Source organism: Ranitomeya variabilis, chromosome 3 (genome assembly GCF_051348905.1).
Source record: "Ranitomeya variabilis isolate aRanVar5 chromosome 3, aRanVar5.hap1, whole genome shotgun sequence".
Taxonomy (NCBI): Eukaryota; Metazoa; Chordata; class Amphibia; order Anura; family Dendrobatidae; genus Ranitomeya; species Ranitomeya variabilis.
In genome coordinates this window covers 283,928,772-283,947,032 of record NC_135234.1, presented here as the reverse complement: position 1 = coordinate 283,947,032, position 18,261 = coordinate 283,928,772, and the positions used below count along the sequence as shown (strand labels likewise).

At 43.5% G+C, this 18,261-nt stretch overlaps 1 protein-coding gene across 6 annotated transcripts in view; it reads right to left on the bottom strand.

Moving 5' to 3' along the window:
* Positions 1 to 18,261, bottom strand: part of SYNRG (synergin gamma) — a 488,500-nt gene that overhangs the window by 401,594 nt on the left and 68,645 nt on the right. For all 6 annotated transcript variants that reach the window (XM_077295517.1, XM_077295512.1, XM_077295514.1 and 3 more), the window contains exons 4-5: positions 13,831 to 13,961; positions 4,736 to 4,841 (exon numbers count right to left, since the gene is read on the bottom strand). In XM_077295517.1, the coding sequence (XP_077151632.1) occupies positions 4,736 to 4,841; positions 13,831 to 13,961 (237 nt within the window). The remainder of the gene's footprint in view (positions 1 to 4,735; positions 4,842 to 13,830; positions 13,962 to 18,261) is intronic.

The following is an 18,261-nucleotide window of genomic DNA, read 5'->3' as shown; positions in this document are numbered from 1 at the left end:
ATGTAACGCAAGTTTGAGACCCAGCATCTCTGGGAGGTGACTATTATTATTGTGGGTTTTTTGTTGTCATGGCAAGAAAGACCATATGACTTCAATAAGACTCCTTTAATATTACTTTAAAAAAAAGTAAAATGGGGCAGGTTATCAACACTACATTATGGGCGGCTTGTGTATCTGTTTAGGACATACAAAAGTTGCTGATTTGGGGCATGTGATTCTACACCAATCTTAACATTTTTAAAAGGTAGTTTGGAAAGGGAACACTGTAAGCTAGGCAAGTAAGATTATACCAGATTCATTAATTTTTAAAGGGAACCTGTCACCCCCAAAATGGCTGGTGAGGTAAGCTCACCGGCATCAGGGGCTTATCTACCGCATTCTGTAATGCTGTAGACAAGCCCCCGATGTTACCTGAAAGAGGAGAAAAAGACGTTAGATTATACTCACCCAGGGGCGGTCCCGGTGCGGTCAGGTCGGATGGGTGTCTCCGGTCCGCTCCAGCGCCTCCCATCTTCATTCCATGATGTCCTCTTCGGGTCTTTACGCCGTGGCTCCGGCGTACTTTGTCTGCCCTGTTGAGGGCAGAGCAAAGTACTGCAGTGCGCAGGAGCCGGCCCTCTCTGACCTTTCCAGCGCCTGCGCACTGCAGTACTTTGCTCTGCCCTCAACAGGGCAGACAAAGTACGCCTGCGCCGAAGCCGCGGTGTAAAGACCCGAAGAGGACGTCATGGAATGAAGATGGGAGGCGCCGGAGCGGACCGGAGACACCCATCTGACCTGACCGCACCGGGACCGCCCCTGGGTGAGTATAATCTAATGTCTTTTTCTCCTCTTTCAGGTAACATCGGGGGCTTATCTACAGCATTACAGAATGCTGTAGATAAGCCCCTGATGCCAGTGAGCTTACCTCACCAGCCATTTTGGGGGTGACAGGTTCCCTTTAAAGTCACAATTCTCTTCGAGTAAGGGATGATGTCAACATTTGAGCGATATCTTATATTAAATGTTATCAAACAGCATGCAACATTTTAATGCATTTGGTGCAAGAAACAGCAACACAGACTCCAACAAAACTAACTTTAAAATTCCATTTTCCCCCATTATATAACCCCTAGCAAAAATGATGTAATCAATCATCGGCCTTGGAGGATGTTCATTCAGTTGTTTAATTTTGTAGAAAAAAAAGCAGATCACAGATATGGCACAAAACTAAAGTCATTTCAAAAGGCAACTTTCTGGCTTAAAGAAACACTAAAACAAATCAAGAACAAAAAATGTGGTAGTCAGTAATGGTTACTTTTTTTTAACCAAGCATAGGGTAAAAATTATGGAGTCACCCTCTAAATTTTCATTTCCAAAACTAACACCAACGAAGAGAAGTACACTGCAGTCTTCCATCAGAACCTTGAAGCATCCAACAGACATTCCCTCGGGTTTTTGCAAGATAATTTTGGGAAAAATGTTGGCAACATTCAAAACAGTTCCGTTTGCTCAATTTCAGTAGAAACCTCTACAAAACACACTGCTGACTGCTTAAGACAGGTCGATACAGTCCCTGGATCGGTCCATTCTTCTCCCCTTCAGCTGTCGTCAGTCTCTCCGATTGTGGTTGAGATCTCACCTGTTAACTCACGGTCGCCCCAATCAGTGGCAGGTTCTCAACACATATGCCAGTCTTACAGGTTGGGGAGCAGTATTTAGTCACCTGATGGTTTAGGAGGTCTGGAACAGCCAGGAGAGCATTCTTCCAATGTTCTGGAGCTCAGAGCTGTCAGTCTGACACGACTACATTGGCAGCACTTTGACCATGGGTTGCCGATCAGGATTCAATCAGTTAACTCCACAGGAGTGGCCCATACAAACCGTCACACAAACATGGCAGAGGTCAAAAGAATTTTGAAATGGGTTGAAAAGAAGGTTCCTGTAATCTCAGAAGTTCATATACCCAAGGTGGACAATTGGGAGACAGACATTTTGAGTCATCAACAGATAGCGACAGGAGAGTGGGCTCTTCTTACAGAAGTGTTCAGGCAGGTTTGTCAGCAGTGGGGTACACTGGATGTCAATCTGCTTGCAGCAATGTTAATCCACAAGGCGCTGAAGTTTGTGGCAAGATGCTGGGACCCCCTCAGGCAGTTCCAGTTCTCTCTGCCTTACTTTTTTCCACCTCTACCCAGATTTCTCAAGATCATGGCAGAAGGGGTTTCAGTCACTCATTGCTCAAGACTGGCCTCAGAGGTCTTGTATTCAGATGTCAATCTCCTGCTAGATGTTATATGAACAATCCCGGGTCACCCAGGTCTTCTGTTATAGGGTCTGTTCTATCATCAAAATTTAATCATTCAATTTGACGGCATCGCTTTTGAAGCTGCGATTTTGAGGGTGTTTGGTCTGAGTCAGTCATCCAAATTATGATTAGAGCCCAAAGCCATCCTCGTTGCAAGTCTACCATCGAACTTGGAAGGCTTATTTTTATTGGTGTGAGTCTACCAGTATTTCGACAATGTCTTTTTCTTTGCCAGCACTGTTCTTCTTAAACTCCGGTTTGGAGTTAAGGCTGACGCTTAACTCCCTCAAGGATCAGAAGACACAAAAGAGCACAGTAAAACCAAAAACACTCCGTTGCAAAGGATAAGGTATTCACCCTGACTATTTTATTTCAGAAGAATCTGGCATTTAAAGCCCAGGATAAAATTTGTACCCAAGGGGTAGCGCACACTAGACCACACTATCTGACACCTCTAGGTCCTTGGGACCTTTATCTTGTTTTGAAGACCCTTCAGTCTCCACCTTTATAGCCCATCAGAGAGGTCTCTACACATTTTGTTTCTTACACAGTAGCTTTCCTTATAGCCACTACTTCTATCAGGAGGGTTTTGGAGCGGACAGCTCTTGCTTCCTGCGTGCCTCACCTTATTCTGCATCAGGATAAGACAGTGTTGAGGCTAGTTCCATCCTTCCTCCCGAAGGGCATTTTGAGTTTTTACCTTAATGAAGACAATGTTTTGCCTTCTTTTTGTCAGGTACCATCTAGTTGAGAGCCTAGATAGGAAGACACTGCAGACGGCAGTAGCCAAGACTTCCACTTGAGTTAATACAGAAAAATTAGGTGGCAACAGTATGATATTTATTATTCTCCCACCCTAAGGACTGCTTTAGGACATACCATGTTTCCGCATCCCCCAATAAGACAAACAAGACAAGCGGATTTTTGGGTACTGTCAAAAATCACCTCCGAGGGGTTCGTGCACATTCACAGCTGTTAACTTTCTGTCACGATCAGCCTTCCGCTGCCCTCTATCATCAGGACAATTACCGTATATATATTCGAGTATAAGCCGACGCGAGTATAAGCCGACCCCCCTAATTTTGCCACAAAAAACTGGGAAAACTTATTGACTCGAGTATAAGCCTAGGGTGGAAAATGCAACAGCTACCGGTGAATTTCAAAAATAAAAATAGATACTCCATACCATTCATTATTTCCCCATAGCTGTACAATAGAAAGCTGTGCCATATAGTGCTCTGCACCGTTCATTATTGCCCCATAGCTGTGCCATATAGTGCTCTGCACCGCTCCTTACTGCCCCATAGCTGTGCCATATAGTGCTCTGCACCGCTCCTTATTGCCCCATAAGCTGTGCCATATAGTGCTCTGCACCGTTCATTATTGCCCCATAGGATGTGCCATAGAAAGCTGTGCTGCTGCTGCTGCAATAAAAATAATAAAAGACATACTCACCTCTCTTGCTTGCAGCTCCTCAGCGTCCCGTCCCGGCATCTCTCCGCACTGACTGATCAGGCAGAGGGCGGCGCGCACACTATATGCGTCATCGCGCCCTCTGACCTGCACAGTCAGTGTGGAGAGAGAGACGCCGGGAAGACAGAGCGGCGCCCGGCGTGTGGACAGGTAAATATGCGATACTTACCTGCTCCCGGCATCCCGCTCCTTCCCCCGGACAGCTGGTCTTCGGTGCCGCAGCTTCTTCCTCTATCAGCGGTCACCGGCACCGCTGATTAGAGAAATGAATAGGCGGCTCCGCCCCTATGGGAGTGGAGTCCATATTCATTTCTCTAATGAGCGGTCCCACGTGACCGCTGAACAGGGGAAGAGCTGCGGCACCCGGAGACCATGTGACAGGCAGGGGGAGCGTCAGGATCGCCAGAACTAGGTAAGTATGCCTCAGCGCCCTCTCCCCCTCACCCGCTGACCCTGCCGCCGACCGTGACTCGAGTATAAGCCGAGAGGGGCACTTTCAGCCCAAAAATTTGGGCTGAAAATCTCGGCTAATACTCGAGTATATACGGTATGTAATTGACCAACTATTACCATCAGGATGCAGCTGTTTCCACTGCTAGGCTGATAATTAGGGAACCCACAGTGATTGCATTGTATACATACAATCGATTCCAACACATGAAATATGGATTATATTAGATGCCATCACCAATTGTTTTAAAGGCCGAATGGACAACCGTTACAGGTAAGCATAAGCCTTTGGGAGGGGAGGGACCAATTTTAATTAAACTGCAATAATTGCGTCAGCCTTCCAGAGGCAGCAGACTATGCCATGGTTGTGTCTCCCCATGGTTTTTTGTCCCTCAATGAAGACTACGAGAAACAGATTTTATGGAGAGTACTCAAAAAACTATTCTTCTTACTTGTTCTATTTCACAGTTTAGAGCTGAAGAGAGGATACATACAGCTTATACAACTACAAATCTAAAATCTTACTTTGGGCTTCACACTGCTTAGCAATCTTAACTTCTGCTTCTGTTCTTCAAATTGTCGTCGTTTTCTTTCTTCTTCTAACAACTTTTGCTGCTGCTCAAATCGTTTTCTTGAATGTACAAAAAAAGAAGAGTTAGGGTATATATAATATATAGATAGATAGATAGATAGATAGATAGATAGAAATGGACATGCTGCCAAATACGCATAGTAATCCCTTCTCTCTCACACAACTGAGCAGGACAGATTTTTCAATGCTGACATGTGTCACTTTATGTAGAGATTACGTTTTTTTCATGGCACATTGTACTTTATGTTAGTAGCAAACTTCTATCAATATTTTTTGCATTTATGAACATGAAAATATCTGATTTCTAGCAAAATATTTAGTAGCTTTTAAAATGTGAATTTGTATGCCAATACACCAGGAAAATCATATCATACAAAATAGATATTAACATTAACCATGTGTTTAGTTTACGCCAGCATCATTTTTAAAAACATCTTTTTATTTTCTTATGATGTGATGCTAGAAAGATTAAAAATATGGCAGCAATTTTTCAACAATTTTTTTTGGGGGGGACCACTTCATTGTTGAAGTGACAGAGGGACTTGTATGTCAGCATACCTTCAAACAATAGCTTATTTTTAAAACTGACCCCTCAAATAATTCTAAACTGCATTTGGAAAGTTTGTTAACCCTTCAATTGTATCACATGAACTAACAAAGGGAGAGAAAAAATGAGCTTTTTTTCACTGAAGCCTAAGACTCAATTTTTATTTAGTTTCACAAACCGTAAGAGGAAAAAATACCAAGGTCTACTAAGCAATTTTTCCTGAACAAGGCAATATCTCATACAGGGTGAGCACACAGCATGCAAGGGGTGGCAGAAATACCTCACAAGTTGACCCCATGTTGAAAAATGACACTTTTCATTTAGGGTTGTTGTGGACATTTTGAACCCACAAGTGCTTCACCGACTTCTGTAACAGTGGGGTGTGAAAACAAACAATTATGTTTTTCCACTAAAATGTTGCATTGTCCCTAAAATTTTAACTTAACAAGGGGAAATAGGAGAATATGGACCTCACATTTTGTTACAGCATTCCCGTGCATGGCAATAACCTATGTGCCGGAAATTACTATTTGAGCACATGACAGGGGTTAGAAGGGAAAGAGCGTTGTCTTTTGGAGTGCTAAAATAGAATCTCCAACAAGTGATCCTCAATTTGGATAGTAACCAGTCAAGTTATTTATCTAAGAGTGAAGTGTGGTTTTAGAACCCACAGGTGTTTCACGGAGCATTAGAGCATTTGGTAGTGAAACTGAATTATTACATTTCTTGCAATAAATTGTTGCTTTACCCTCCAAATTTTAGTTTGGACAAGTAACAAAATAAAAAGAACGCCACAATTTGCACCACAATTGCACCCGAGTTATGTCAATGTCCCATGTGTCATCAGGAGCTACTGTTGTGGCACACGGCATGGCTCAGAAGGGAAAGAGACCCATTTCATTTTTGGAATGCAGATTTGGCTGGAATAGTACACAGGGCCTTTTGTAAAAGCCCAATTGTTCTACAACAGCAAAAATCCACACAAGTGGCCACATTGTGGAACTTAGATCCTTTTAGGAATTCATCTTGGTTGTCCAATACATTGTGCCCAGGTTGTGCTTATATTTGAAAGAGCAGACTTCACCTTGTTTTCTTTTCCTGTGGCATAGAAACACAATATATTTCAATTGACAGATGATGGACCCAAGTAGGGGCTTGTTCTTTGTGTGAGGAGTTGAAGTTTTTAAAGGTAGCATTTTGGCTTCAGAACATTTTTGATCATTATTAAGAATGAGCACATAAGCAGAGGTGTCCGTTTTAATAAGCAGAAAAGTAGGAATTAGTCCTACCGGTAATGTAGTTTCCAGGAGTCCATCCTGACAGCACCACCAGGAGGTTGTCCTTCATATCCTTGATAGGGACAGGAAACACAGAAGAGGTTAAATAGCCCCTCTCCACCTCCACCCTTCAATGTCTTTTTCAAGTACCACACCAGGATGGATGCAACGCCATTTTATTGAATTTCCATTACAAATGTTTTACACCACATTAGATAGGAAATATATGGGAGGGAATATAAGGAGTGCTGTCAGGATGGACTCCTGGAAACTACATTACCGGTAGGACTAATTCCTACTTTTCCAGGATGTCCCTCCTGACAGCACCACCAGGAGAAGTACCAAATAACTCCTATTAGGGCGGGATTACTGCTTGCAGGACTTTCTTCCCAAAGGCAGTCTGTTGGTTTGGCAGAACGTACAGTTTGTAATATCTACAGAAAGTATTTATTCTGGACCAAGTTGTGGCCCAGCAAATTTGATCCATGGAAGCCCCAGCACACTCTGCCCATGAAGCAGAGACTGCTCTCAGTGAATGAGCCTTAAGGCCTTCCAGCGGAATCTTTCCTGCCGAGGTATATGCTGTGGAAATGGCTAATTTTATCCACCTAGCTAAGGTGGCTTTTGATGCCTTCTTTCCTCTATTTTTCCCTGCCATCTGGACGAAGAGATTTGAATCTAGTCTCCTGCCTTCTGTGAGCTTCAGGTATTATAGGACTGTTCTTTTAACGTCCAAAGAATGGAGAGCACGCTCTTTCTCATTTTTATGGTACTAACAGAAGATGGGCAATACTATTTCCTGGCTTCTATGAAAGTCAGTTACCACTTTGGGAAGGAAGGCCAGATCCATCTTAAAGATGATACAGTCCTCCTGGATCCTCAGATATGGGTCTCTTATGGAAAGGGCTTGGATCTCTCCTATACGTCGGGCTGAGGTTATTGCCACCAGAAAAAACGCTTTAAGTGTTACTGATCTGAGATCTGCTTGGTCTAGAGGTTCACAAAGATTTTCCCGTAAATTATTCAAGACTAAATTTAGGTCCCCAGGGGGGCCGGAACTGCGTATTGTAGGTCTGATACGTTGAGTGGCTCTAATAAACCTTACCACCCAGGGGTGTTCTGCCAGATGGTAATCAAAGAAGGAGCCCAGAGCTGAGATTTGAAGTTTCAGTGTATTGGGTTTTAGACCTTTGTCGAAACCAGCTTCAAGAAAATCTAGAACTTGAGGAATATTAGGTTCCTGTTTAAGGGATACTGGGCCTGTGAACAAAATTTTTTCCAGACTTTAAGATATATGGCCAAGGTGGCAGACTTTCTACTTTGTTGTAAGGTAGATATGACTGACTGACAGGCCTCTCAATTTCAGGATCTCCTTGTCAGGATCCAGGCTGAAAGCTGTAGGAACTCTAGATTCTGATGAACAAGAGGGCCCTGTGTCAGGAAGTTCTGTTGTAATGGTAGGAGAATTGGATCCTCTAACGCCATCTGTCTCAATAACGGGAACCAGCTTCTCTTGGGCCAGTACGGCACTATTAGAATAACTGTTGTATGACTCTCTTGGATCTTCCGCAGAACTCTCAGTATTAAGGGCAGAGGAGGGAAGGCGTATGCCAGCTCCATATCCCAGTCCTGTGCTAAGGAATCTACTGCCGTCGGGTTGTCTCCTGGATTCAACGAGAAGAAGTGTTTTGTTTTTGAGTTTATTCCTGAAGCGAACAAGTCCATCTCTGGGAAACCCCAGATGTCGGTAAGATGTGTAAAGACCTCTTGATTTAAGGCCCATTCTGCATGTTGTATTTTCTTCCTGCTGAGAAAATCTAACACTTGGTTCTTTTCGCCTTTCCGATGTACCGCCGTTAAAGGGAACCTGTCACCCCCAAAATCGATGGTGAGGTAAGCTCACCATCATCAGGGGCTTATCTACAGCATTCTGTAATGCTGTAGATAAAACGCCGATGTTACCTGAAAGAGGAGAAAAAGACGTTAGATTATACTCACCCAGGGGCGGTCCCGCTCCGATGGGCGTCTCAGGTCCGGTACAGCGCCTCCTATCTTCATTCCATGGCGTCCTCTTCTTGTCTTCATGCTGCTGCTCCGGTGCAGGCGTACTTTGTCTGCCCTGTTGAGGGCAGAGCAAAGTACTGCAGTGCGCAGGCGCCAGGCCTCTCTGACCTTTCCGGCGCCTGCGCACTGCAGTACTTTGCTCTGCCCTCAACAGGGCAGACAAAGTACGCCTGCGCCGGAGCCGCGGCGTGAAGACCAGAAGAGGACATCATGGAATGAAGCTAGGAGGCGCCGGAGTGGACCTGAGACACCCATCGGACCGGACCGCAGCGGGAACGCCCCTAGGTGAGATTAATCTAACCTTTTTTTCTCCTCTTTCAGGTAACATCGGCAGCTTATCTACAGCATTATAGAATGCTGTAGATAAGCCCCTGATGCCGGTGAGCTTACCTCATCATCAATTTTGGGGGTGACAGGTTCCCTTTAAGGATCTTACATTGAGTTCTGCCCAGGAGAATATTGTGTTTGTTATGTCTTGTAGATGACGGTGCCTCTGACCCCCCTGATGTAGCAGGAAGTATACTGTAGTTGAATTGTTGGAGAATATTCTGACATGAAGGTTGCTGAGCTGCCGATGAGATCTGCTCAGCGCTTCCCAAACTGTTCTCTGAGTTCTCTGAAGTTTGATGAGTAGTTGCGCACTGATGAGGGCCATGTACCCTGAAGGTAACGACAGTCAATGTGAGCTCCACAACCACTGAGGCTTGCAACCATAGTTATTTTTATGCATGGCGACATTCTCCAGGGTTTGCCCTGCTGTAGATTTGAGATGTTGATCCACCAAGACAGGGAATGTTTTACTTCTCTTGTTATAGTCATTTTGTCATCCAATGACTCTTCTCTTCCTTCCCATTTGGAAAGGATCTCTCGCTGTAACACCCTCGAGTGAAATTGGCTCCACTGAACGCTTGAAATGCAAGAGGTCATCAGACCTAGCACTCTCATGGCTTTTCTGATAGTGGTGTACTCTTTTTCCCAACATCTGAGCTTCTTGTCTGACTGCCAGTTGTTTGTGGGATGGAAGGAATGAATACTCTTTCCCTGAGTCTAGAAGGACCCCCAAGAAGGTTTTTCTCTTCTCCGGCTCGAGACTTGACGTTTTTAGGTTTATCACCCATCCCAGGCTCTCTAGAAGCGACATAGTGTCTCTTAGACACTGTTCCATCTGCTGTCGTGAGTCTGCCATCAGCAACAGTTCATCCAAGTACGGAACTATGAGAATGTCCTTTGTCCGTAAGAAGGCCATCGCTTCTGCCATGAGCTTTGTGAAGATTCTTGGTGCAAAAGGAAGCCCAAATGGAAGGCACTGAAATTGGAAATTAAGTGCGTTCCCTCGGTCTTTTATTGCGAACCTGAGGTACTTCTGATGTGAGGGATGGATGGGCACATGGTAATATGCGCTTTTGAGATCTATTGTACACATTACTGAATCTTTCCTTATTAACGGTATGACGGATTTGATGATCTCCATCTTGAAACGCTTGCAAAATACCCACTGGTTCAGTGGTTTTAAATTAATTATGGTCCGGTACTCTCCTCCTGGCTTTTTTATAGAAAAGAGACTGGAGTAGTGGCCGTGGAAGTGTTCCAAAAGAGGTACCGGGATTATGGCTTCTATTTGTATGAGCTGCTGTATGTCCTCTAGGATGTACCACTGGAGATTGGCTGCGGGTCAGGCAGTATCTTCTGGGGGGGTGGTATCTGAGTAAACTGTATTCTGTAACCGTAAGCAATTGTTTGGAGTATCCAACGGTTCTGGGTGATGTTTTGCCATCCTTTCGAGAAGCGTTGAAGTCTTCCCCCCAATGTGCTTGGCGTCATTGTCTGCCTGACCCAGTCCCTTCCTCATAAAAGGAGCCTCTACCCCTGCCCCCTTTAGGGTGCTCCATCTTCGGTTTTACCTTTGCCACTATAATCCTGTCTTGGATGAAATCGGGTCCTCTGAAAGGATGGCATTTTCCTTTGTTTTTGTCCAGTAAGTCGTCTAATACTGGACTGAATACGTGGAGGCCAGAAAATGGAATTGAACAAAGTTTATTTTTAGATTGAGTATCTCCTGACCACAATCTTATCCATACTGCACGCCTTGCTGCATTAGATAATGCATTGCTTCTGGCTGCAAAACGGACTGACTCCGCCGAGGCATCAGCCATGAAGTCAGTTGCCATCTTCAACAATGATAAGGATTTTAAAATCTCTTCTCTGGGGGTTCTGTTTTTGATCGGAGCTTCCAGCTCCTCTACCCAGATACTCATTGATCTGGCTACTGAAGTCACAGCTACGTTAGCTTTCATAATTGCTGCTGATGCTTCCCATGATTTTTTAAGGAGGTCCTCTGCTATTTTGTCCATCGGGTCCATAAGGCCTGAAGAATCTTCAAATGGAATGGCTGTTTTTCTTGATACTCTGGCTACCGATATATCAATTTTCGGAACTGATTCCCAGGTCTTAGTATCCTCTGGATTAAAGGGAAGGCGGAATTTGAATTCCCTTGGGACTATGAACTTTTTCCCCACATCTTCCCATTCTTCAGGGTGTCCGTGTCCTCGGAAGAAAATAAGTATCTTTTCCGATCTCCAGAAAGAAATATTGAGGAGGTCTCACCTTCAGCCGAGTCTAGGTCAGAATAGCCCGAGACTTCCCCTTCCTCGGAGTTTGGGTTCAAGTTCCATCTGGGTCTTTTAGGGGAGAGAGATTGGGGCGGTTCAACAGTAGCGACACTAGCCTGAACCTCCTCTCTGATCATGGTCCGTATATTAGCCAATAAGGATGATTGTTCCTGTTTGAGCAGTTTGGCGATGCATGTCTCGCACAATTTCTTGTTGCATGCCTCGGGAAGTATTGCGGCGCATAACGGACATTTATTAGATTTCCTCTTGACTGCTGTCGTGGATCGCTTAGTTGTCTCCTTGTCCTAGTAAAAATACGGAAAGGAAGGTCCTATAGCTATATGTATGTAGCCTAGCTAGGAAGACCTTATTATAGCCCACTCACGTGATCCAGAGATGATTCTAAGGACTGGACATCAGGATGGCTAGCACTCTCCATCTTACTAAGTCAGTGTGTGCTGTCAGCTATCTGTCTTAAGTAGTCAGTCTTGCCCGGCTTCAAGACATCTGATTCGTCCTCCTTCTGATCTCAGCTGCTGCCCATCACAAACTTGCAGGTGTTCCTTCAGACAGCGCATGCGCCCTATGGAGCGCACAATGGCCAGACCTGCTGTCTTGTAGAAGCTACGCCCCCTCCAGGAGAGCTGAACGGCCTGCAGTTCCCGGCGCCAACCCGGAAATCGTCACCCGTGCGACATCCGGTGTCATGGCACGCCGTAATGGAGGGAGATGCCGACCCGGCGAGTGGCACCATCTTCTCTGCCACACGCTCGTGGCGTACCGCACACCAGAGGAACAAGTGTCACGGCCGCCTGCACAGAGGACGCCGTGCAGCAGCTGAGGCCCAGGGTCCTCCAGGGAATGCAGCCGACGTCAGGAGCGCACAGCTCAACAGACCGCTGAGGGACCTCTCGCGGTATCAGCGGTATTGTGGGGCTTACATCATCACCCACTGCCCCAGAGCCCCCAATGGAGGAATGGAGCTTCTAGACAGGTAATTGATCTTCGCACATTCGTGCTCCTCTCCTGTGTCTGTCCCTGATAGGGACAGGAAAAACACTGAAGTGTGGAGGTGGGGAGGGGCTATTTAACCTCTTCTGTGTTTCCTATCCCTATCAAGGATATGAAGGACAACCTCCTGGTGATGCCATCAGGAGGGACATCCTGGAAAACATGTCTCAAACCCCTGATGTAACCACCCATTATAATAAGGTAGACGGAGTCGCTTTAGACTGTCTAGCATCTGTTCTTGTAGTGACTGCTTTTTTAGGTTTATGGCATAGATATAGTTGATCAAGATTTAGTGCATCCCTAAAAACACAGGACAGGGGGTCAGACAGAATCCAAAATAACTCCATCTGACTCATTACAGTGAATTGATCTGTTATTGGGTTCATCAGGATCCTGTTTTTTGGAGATTTGGACAGAAATCATGATGTAAAATGCTCAACGTACTGTACAAGATAAACGCGAACCAAGTTTTATTTCAAGTTTCGGAACAGAAGTATAAGTGGGAAGTCAATTTCATTCTTTGGGTCAGTACAATTTCGGGGATCCCACTTTTGTGGTGCAAATGATTATGAATTTATTCACTACGCCCACTTCTTGCCAAGTTATTCCCACTTTTCAAAAAAGTTGTTGAAGATGAATGGGACTGGATTAAAAATGACAAAATTGAAACATTTCTGTACAGCTATAAATTGTTAAAAAAATTGCGATGTTTCATACAGTTTTACGCACAAATTTTGGTGAAAACCGTTTCATAAATCAGGGCCATAAAGTTTTGGCTTCTTTGATTTTAAGATAAATGACTTAACAAAAATACGGAATGCTCAATGACACTTTCCTTCACAGGCTTCCAACACGAATCCTTTGCTACGAGACTCATTCTAATCAACACAAGTTTTCTAGAAGTAATTTGTCATTTACTATGGTTTTCTTATAGAAGAAGTTGCATGTTCAAACTATGGAAGTTTAAGAACTTACAGAACTGCACAGCCAAAGGTCCAAGCGGGTGAAAGCCAGTGAAACAGGTTAAGTTTCTCTAATATTTAACTGCAAACTACTTCCAGCAGCACTGACTTATCAAATTACAATTGGATGTGTACTAGAGAGGTGGACGGGATTTTTTTTTCTTTTTTTATCCCTGGATTGAAGGCACACCCGCCTTCCAGCACCCCCACAGATACAACACAGACAGCGGTGTCGGAGAAACATGATATGTACTTCTAAACACATGACCACTGCAGCCAATTACAAAGCGCAGAGACGTCTGAAATTCCAAATGGGAGACACCGCTTCCGGAGTCGGAAGAGACATCTGGAGCGGCCTGTGTCGGATCCGCAAGAGGAGTGGAACGCGAGTATGCACCAGTTAATAATTTTTAATCGATGGTTAAAAGAAAAAAAAAATTACTGTCAGACAAACCCTTTACCTGCAAATTTGTAAAAAGAATCATGTAAAAGATATTTTATGGCCACTTCAAATTACACATGCAGAAATTTGAGTCTTCATGTTTTACATTCACTTACTGTTGCTCTTCAACAAATTGCTTCTGCATGTCAGTAGTGTAGGCTGGACCTGGAGGCGCCATTCTTATAAATCCAGCTTGTCCCACAAATGTCATCGCAGCAGGCTGCATCGGACCCATTGTTAATCCACCCTGGTAAAAACATACATTTGTTTTACTTCAATGGATAGAATGTCAAACTGAAACACTTATAATTTACATTTACAATAATGAAAGTAGCAGCTCAACTCTTTTAGAATCTTCAAAAGACATACATTTAGAGGTCTGCTTGGCAAGATCAGCAAAGATCTTATAAATACTGCTAAAAAAATTTCTGGCATTAACCTTTTCTCCCCGAAGCCAATTTTAACCTTTGGGACCAGGCCAAATTTATCAAAATTGACTTTTATCACCTTGTGGTAATAACTCTAGAACGCTTCTACATATCTCCGTGATTTTTAGTCTGTCTGGTTGTGACAAGGCACTTAATGTTAGCGGTAAATTTAGGATAGGATTTGCGTTTATGAAAAAATTCGAAATTGTATAAATTTTGAAAACTTCGCAACAGAATTTTTAAGCCTTTAAAACAGACAGTTATACCATTAAAAATAATTAATAAACAACATTTAACACGTCTACTTTACATCAAAAATTCAATTTGTTGTGCACACAGATACCCCATATGTGGCCGTAAACTACTGTTTGGGAACATAGCCAGGCTCAGAAGGGAAGAAGCGCTATTTGAATTTTGGAGCATTCCTTTGGTTGGAACGAATTACAGGCACCATATCGCATTTGAACAGCCCCTTACATGCAAAAACAGCAGAAACACCCCTCCTTCCCCCCTGTAAGAGACCCCATTTTTTTAATCTACAACCCTATGAGATTTAATCTAGGGGTGTCGTGATCTTAAACCCACAGGTGTGTCACATAAACTTATAACATTGGGACGTGAAAATGAAAAAAGACTCCACCCCCCCACCCCCCCACCCGGCAAAAAAAAATGTTGCTGTAGCCCCCAAAATTTCAGATTCTGAAGAGTGACAAGAGGTTATTCACCAATTTCTTTGCTGGGCATTTTCCCCATATACCCCGTATGTGGCCGGATACAACTCTTTGAGCACAATTTTGATTGGAATAGATTGCAGACATCATCTCGCATCTGTTCAGCCCCAAGATGTTTAAACCAAGGAAAAAAACTATAGGTAGAAGTCTCAACCAAGCAAAGATCGAAATCAAAAAGACCCCTTAAAATATAACAGAGCATCAAAGGAAAGCAGGAGGCGCTCCACATAGAAAAGTGCAAAGCAGTGAGGGCTCTACCGTGACACGCTGTATCGGGAGGGCACTTCCGGAATTCGGCATGTGGAAAGCTCACTGCGTTCCACCTCTATATGCCAGAACCCCAGGACAGGAAAAGACGTCACTTCCTGTGCGCTGCACCCAGGGTGGAACGCGTCTTGCGTTCCATTACTTTCTCTTTAGTATCTGGGGTTAATGTCATTTCCGGCTCTTTTGGAAAGCATCCCCCTTCTACAACTCATTTTCTTCTGCAAATTGGTCCCTGGATTTTCTTTTAAAATCTGGCGGTAAGCATTTCCTTTAGCACACACCACTGTTTGTGGCCATAGGACTGAACCAGTGATCCCCTGATGAACCCCAGTACTTCTGGGGGAAAACACATTCGGACATTGAAAGTGTTACCCAGCTAATTGGACTGGTTTTATAAGAACTTTGATATGCCTAATATGCATCACAGAGGAGTATATCATTACTTACCCTTATACCTCTACTTAGAGGATTGTATGTCAATACTGGTGATATTAACGGTTTGACTGCTGAATAAGACATTTTTCCCTATCATTTCCATATTGGGACATTCACATATCTGGGTCATCTGCATGTAGTGGGGGTCTCTTATATTCTCCGCATATACTCATATGGTTTCTTTTTTCTTTCTCTCTGGCTTAATAATGCAGTGGAGACTGTGATCTGACATACTTATGGGGCTATAGTTATGCTTCGTAAGAGGCTAATTCATTCATATGACTGCATCCCTGGTATATTTCTAGGTTGCGGTTTTCCTAGAACGCCTTTGCTTGATCCCCATAACCTCCTGTGGACACATTTATTATATTGTATTCATACCCTCTACTCCCAACCCCATTAACAGGCTAGTGGCCAATACTTCACACGCACCTCCTAGTATTTAGGAAGGAGGTTACAGTTGTGGCCAAAAGTATTGACACCCCTGCAATTCTGTCCGATAATACTCAGTTTCTTCCTGAAAATGATTGCAATCACAAATTCTTTGGTATTATTATCTTCATTTAATTTGTCTTAAATGAAAAAACACAAAAGAAAATGAAGCAAAAAGCAAAACATTGATCATTTCACACAAAACTCCAAAAATGGGCCAGACAAAAGTATTGGCACCCTCAGCCTAATACTTGGTTGCACAAACTAAAGCCAAAATAACTGCGACCAACCGCTTCCGGTAACCATCAATGAGTTTCTTACAATGCTCTGCTGGAATTTTAGACCATTCTTCTTTGGCAAACTGCTCCAGCTCCCTGATATTTGAAGGGTGCCTTCTCCAAACTGCCATTTTAGATCTCTCCACAGGTGTTCTATGGGATTCAGGTCTGGACTCATTGCTGGCCACCTTAGAAGTCTCCAGTGCTTTCTCTCAAACCATTTTCTAGTGCTTTTTGAAGTGTGTTTTGGGTCATTGTCCTACTGGAAGACCCATGACCTCTGAGGGAGACCCAGCTTTCTCACACTGGGCCCTACATTATGCTGCAAAATTTGTTGGTAGTCTTCAGACTTCATAATACCATGCACACAGTCAAGCAGTCCAGTGCCAGAGGCAGCAAAGCAACCCCAAAACATCAGGGAACCTCCGCCATGTTTGACTGTAGGGACTGTGTTCTTTTCTTTGAATGCCTCTTTTTTTCTCCTGTAAATTCTATGTTGATGCCTTTGCTCAAAAAGCTCTACTTTTGTCTCAGCTGACCAGAGAACATTCTTCCAAAACGTTTTAGTTTTTTTCAGGTAAGTTTTGGCAAACTCCAGCCTGGCTTTTTTATGTCGGGGGTAAGAAGTTGGGTCTTCCTGGATTTCCTACCATACAGTCCCTTTTCATTCAGACGCCGACGGATAGTACAGGTTGACACTGTTGTACCCTCGGACTGCAGGGCAGCTTGAACTTGTTTGGATGTTAGTCGAGGTTCTTTATCCGACATCCACACAATCTTGCGTTGAAATCTCTTGTCAATTTTTCTTTTCCGTCCACATCTAGGGAGGTTAGCCACAGTGCCAGGTCTTTGGACTTGTAGCCTTGAGATTGCTCATGCTTCCTCACAATTTGGTTTCTCAAGTCCTCAGAAAGTTCTTTGGTATTCTTTCTTTTCTCCATGCTCAATGTGGTACACAAGGACACAGGTTGAGTCAACTTTAATCCCTGTCAACTGGCTGCAAGTGTGATTTAGTTATTGCCAACACCTGTTAGGTGCCACAGGTAAGTTACAGGTGCTGTTAATTACACAAATTAGAGAAGGATCACATGATTTTTCGAACAGTGCCAATACTTTTGTCCACCCCCTTTTTTATGTTTGGTGTGGAATTATATCCAATTTGGCTTTAGGACAATTCTTTTTGTGTATTTTCATTTAAGACAAATTAAATGAAGATAATAATAACAAAGAATTTGTGTTTGCAATCATTTTCAGGAAGAAACGGAGTATTATCTGACAGAATTGCAGGGGTGTCAATACTTTTGGCCACAACTGTATATAACCACTTGCTACCCACGGAGTATGTGAACTATACCAATACACACAAGTTGAGCTGTGTGTGCTTTGGCTGGATTACCTATTTTTGTGACGCTGCATTAGTTTCAAAATTAATCATTTGGCTGTTTTTTTTCTTGCTTTTGTTTTTTTAAACACAACTGTTATTTGATTGTTTTTACTACACATTAGGTTAAGGGTACATCAGGGTAATCAGAGCTAGCCGCTGACGAATGGGGCGCCATATCGCAAAAGGTAGGGCATAGATGAAGGAATTCTAGGGCATATTACACACACATTTTGTGATTTTTTTTCCTCCCTTGGTGGTAGACCCTATATCTTGCTAACCTAACCTTGCAAATCTTTTAAACTTTCTAATAAAAGTTATATTTTAAGGAGTCTTTTTGTTTTCGATTTCAGCCCCCAAGAAGCCAAAATAGCGGAAATCCCCCAACAATTGACCCCACTTTAGAAACTACATCCCTCAAGGAACTAATCTTAGAGTGTTGTGAGCATGTGCTTCACAACATTTTATAACATTGGGTCATGAAAATGAAAAGTTCCATTTCTCGCCATGAAAATACTGTATTAATTTCTAATTTTCACAAGAGAAAGGCTGGAGTCACACTAGCGTACCACATCAGATACACGAGATCTGCTGC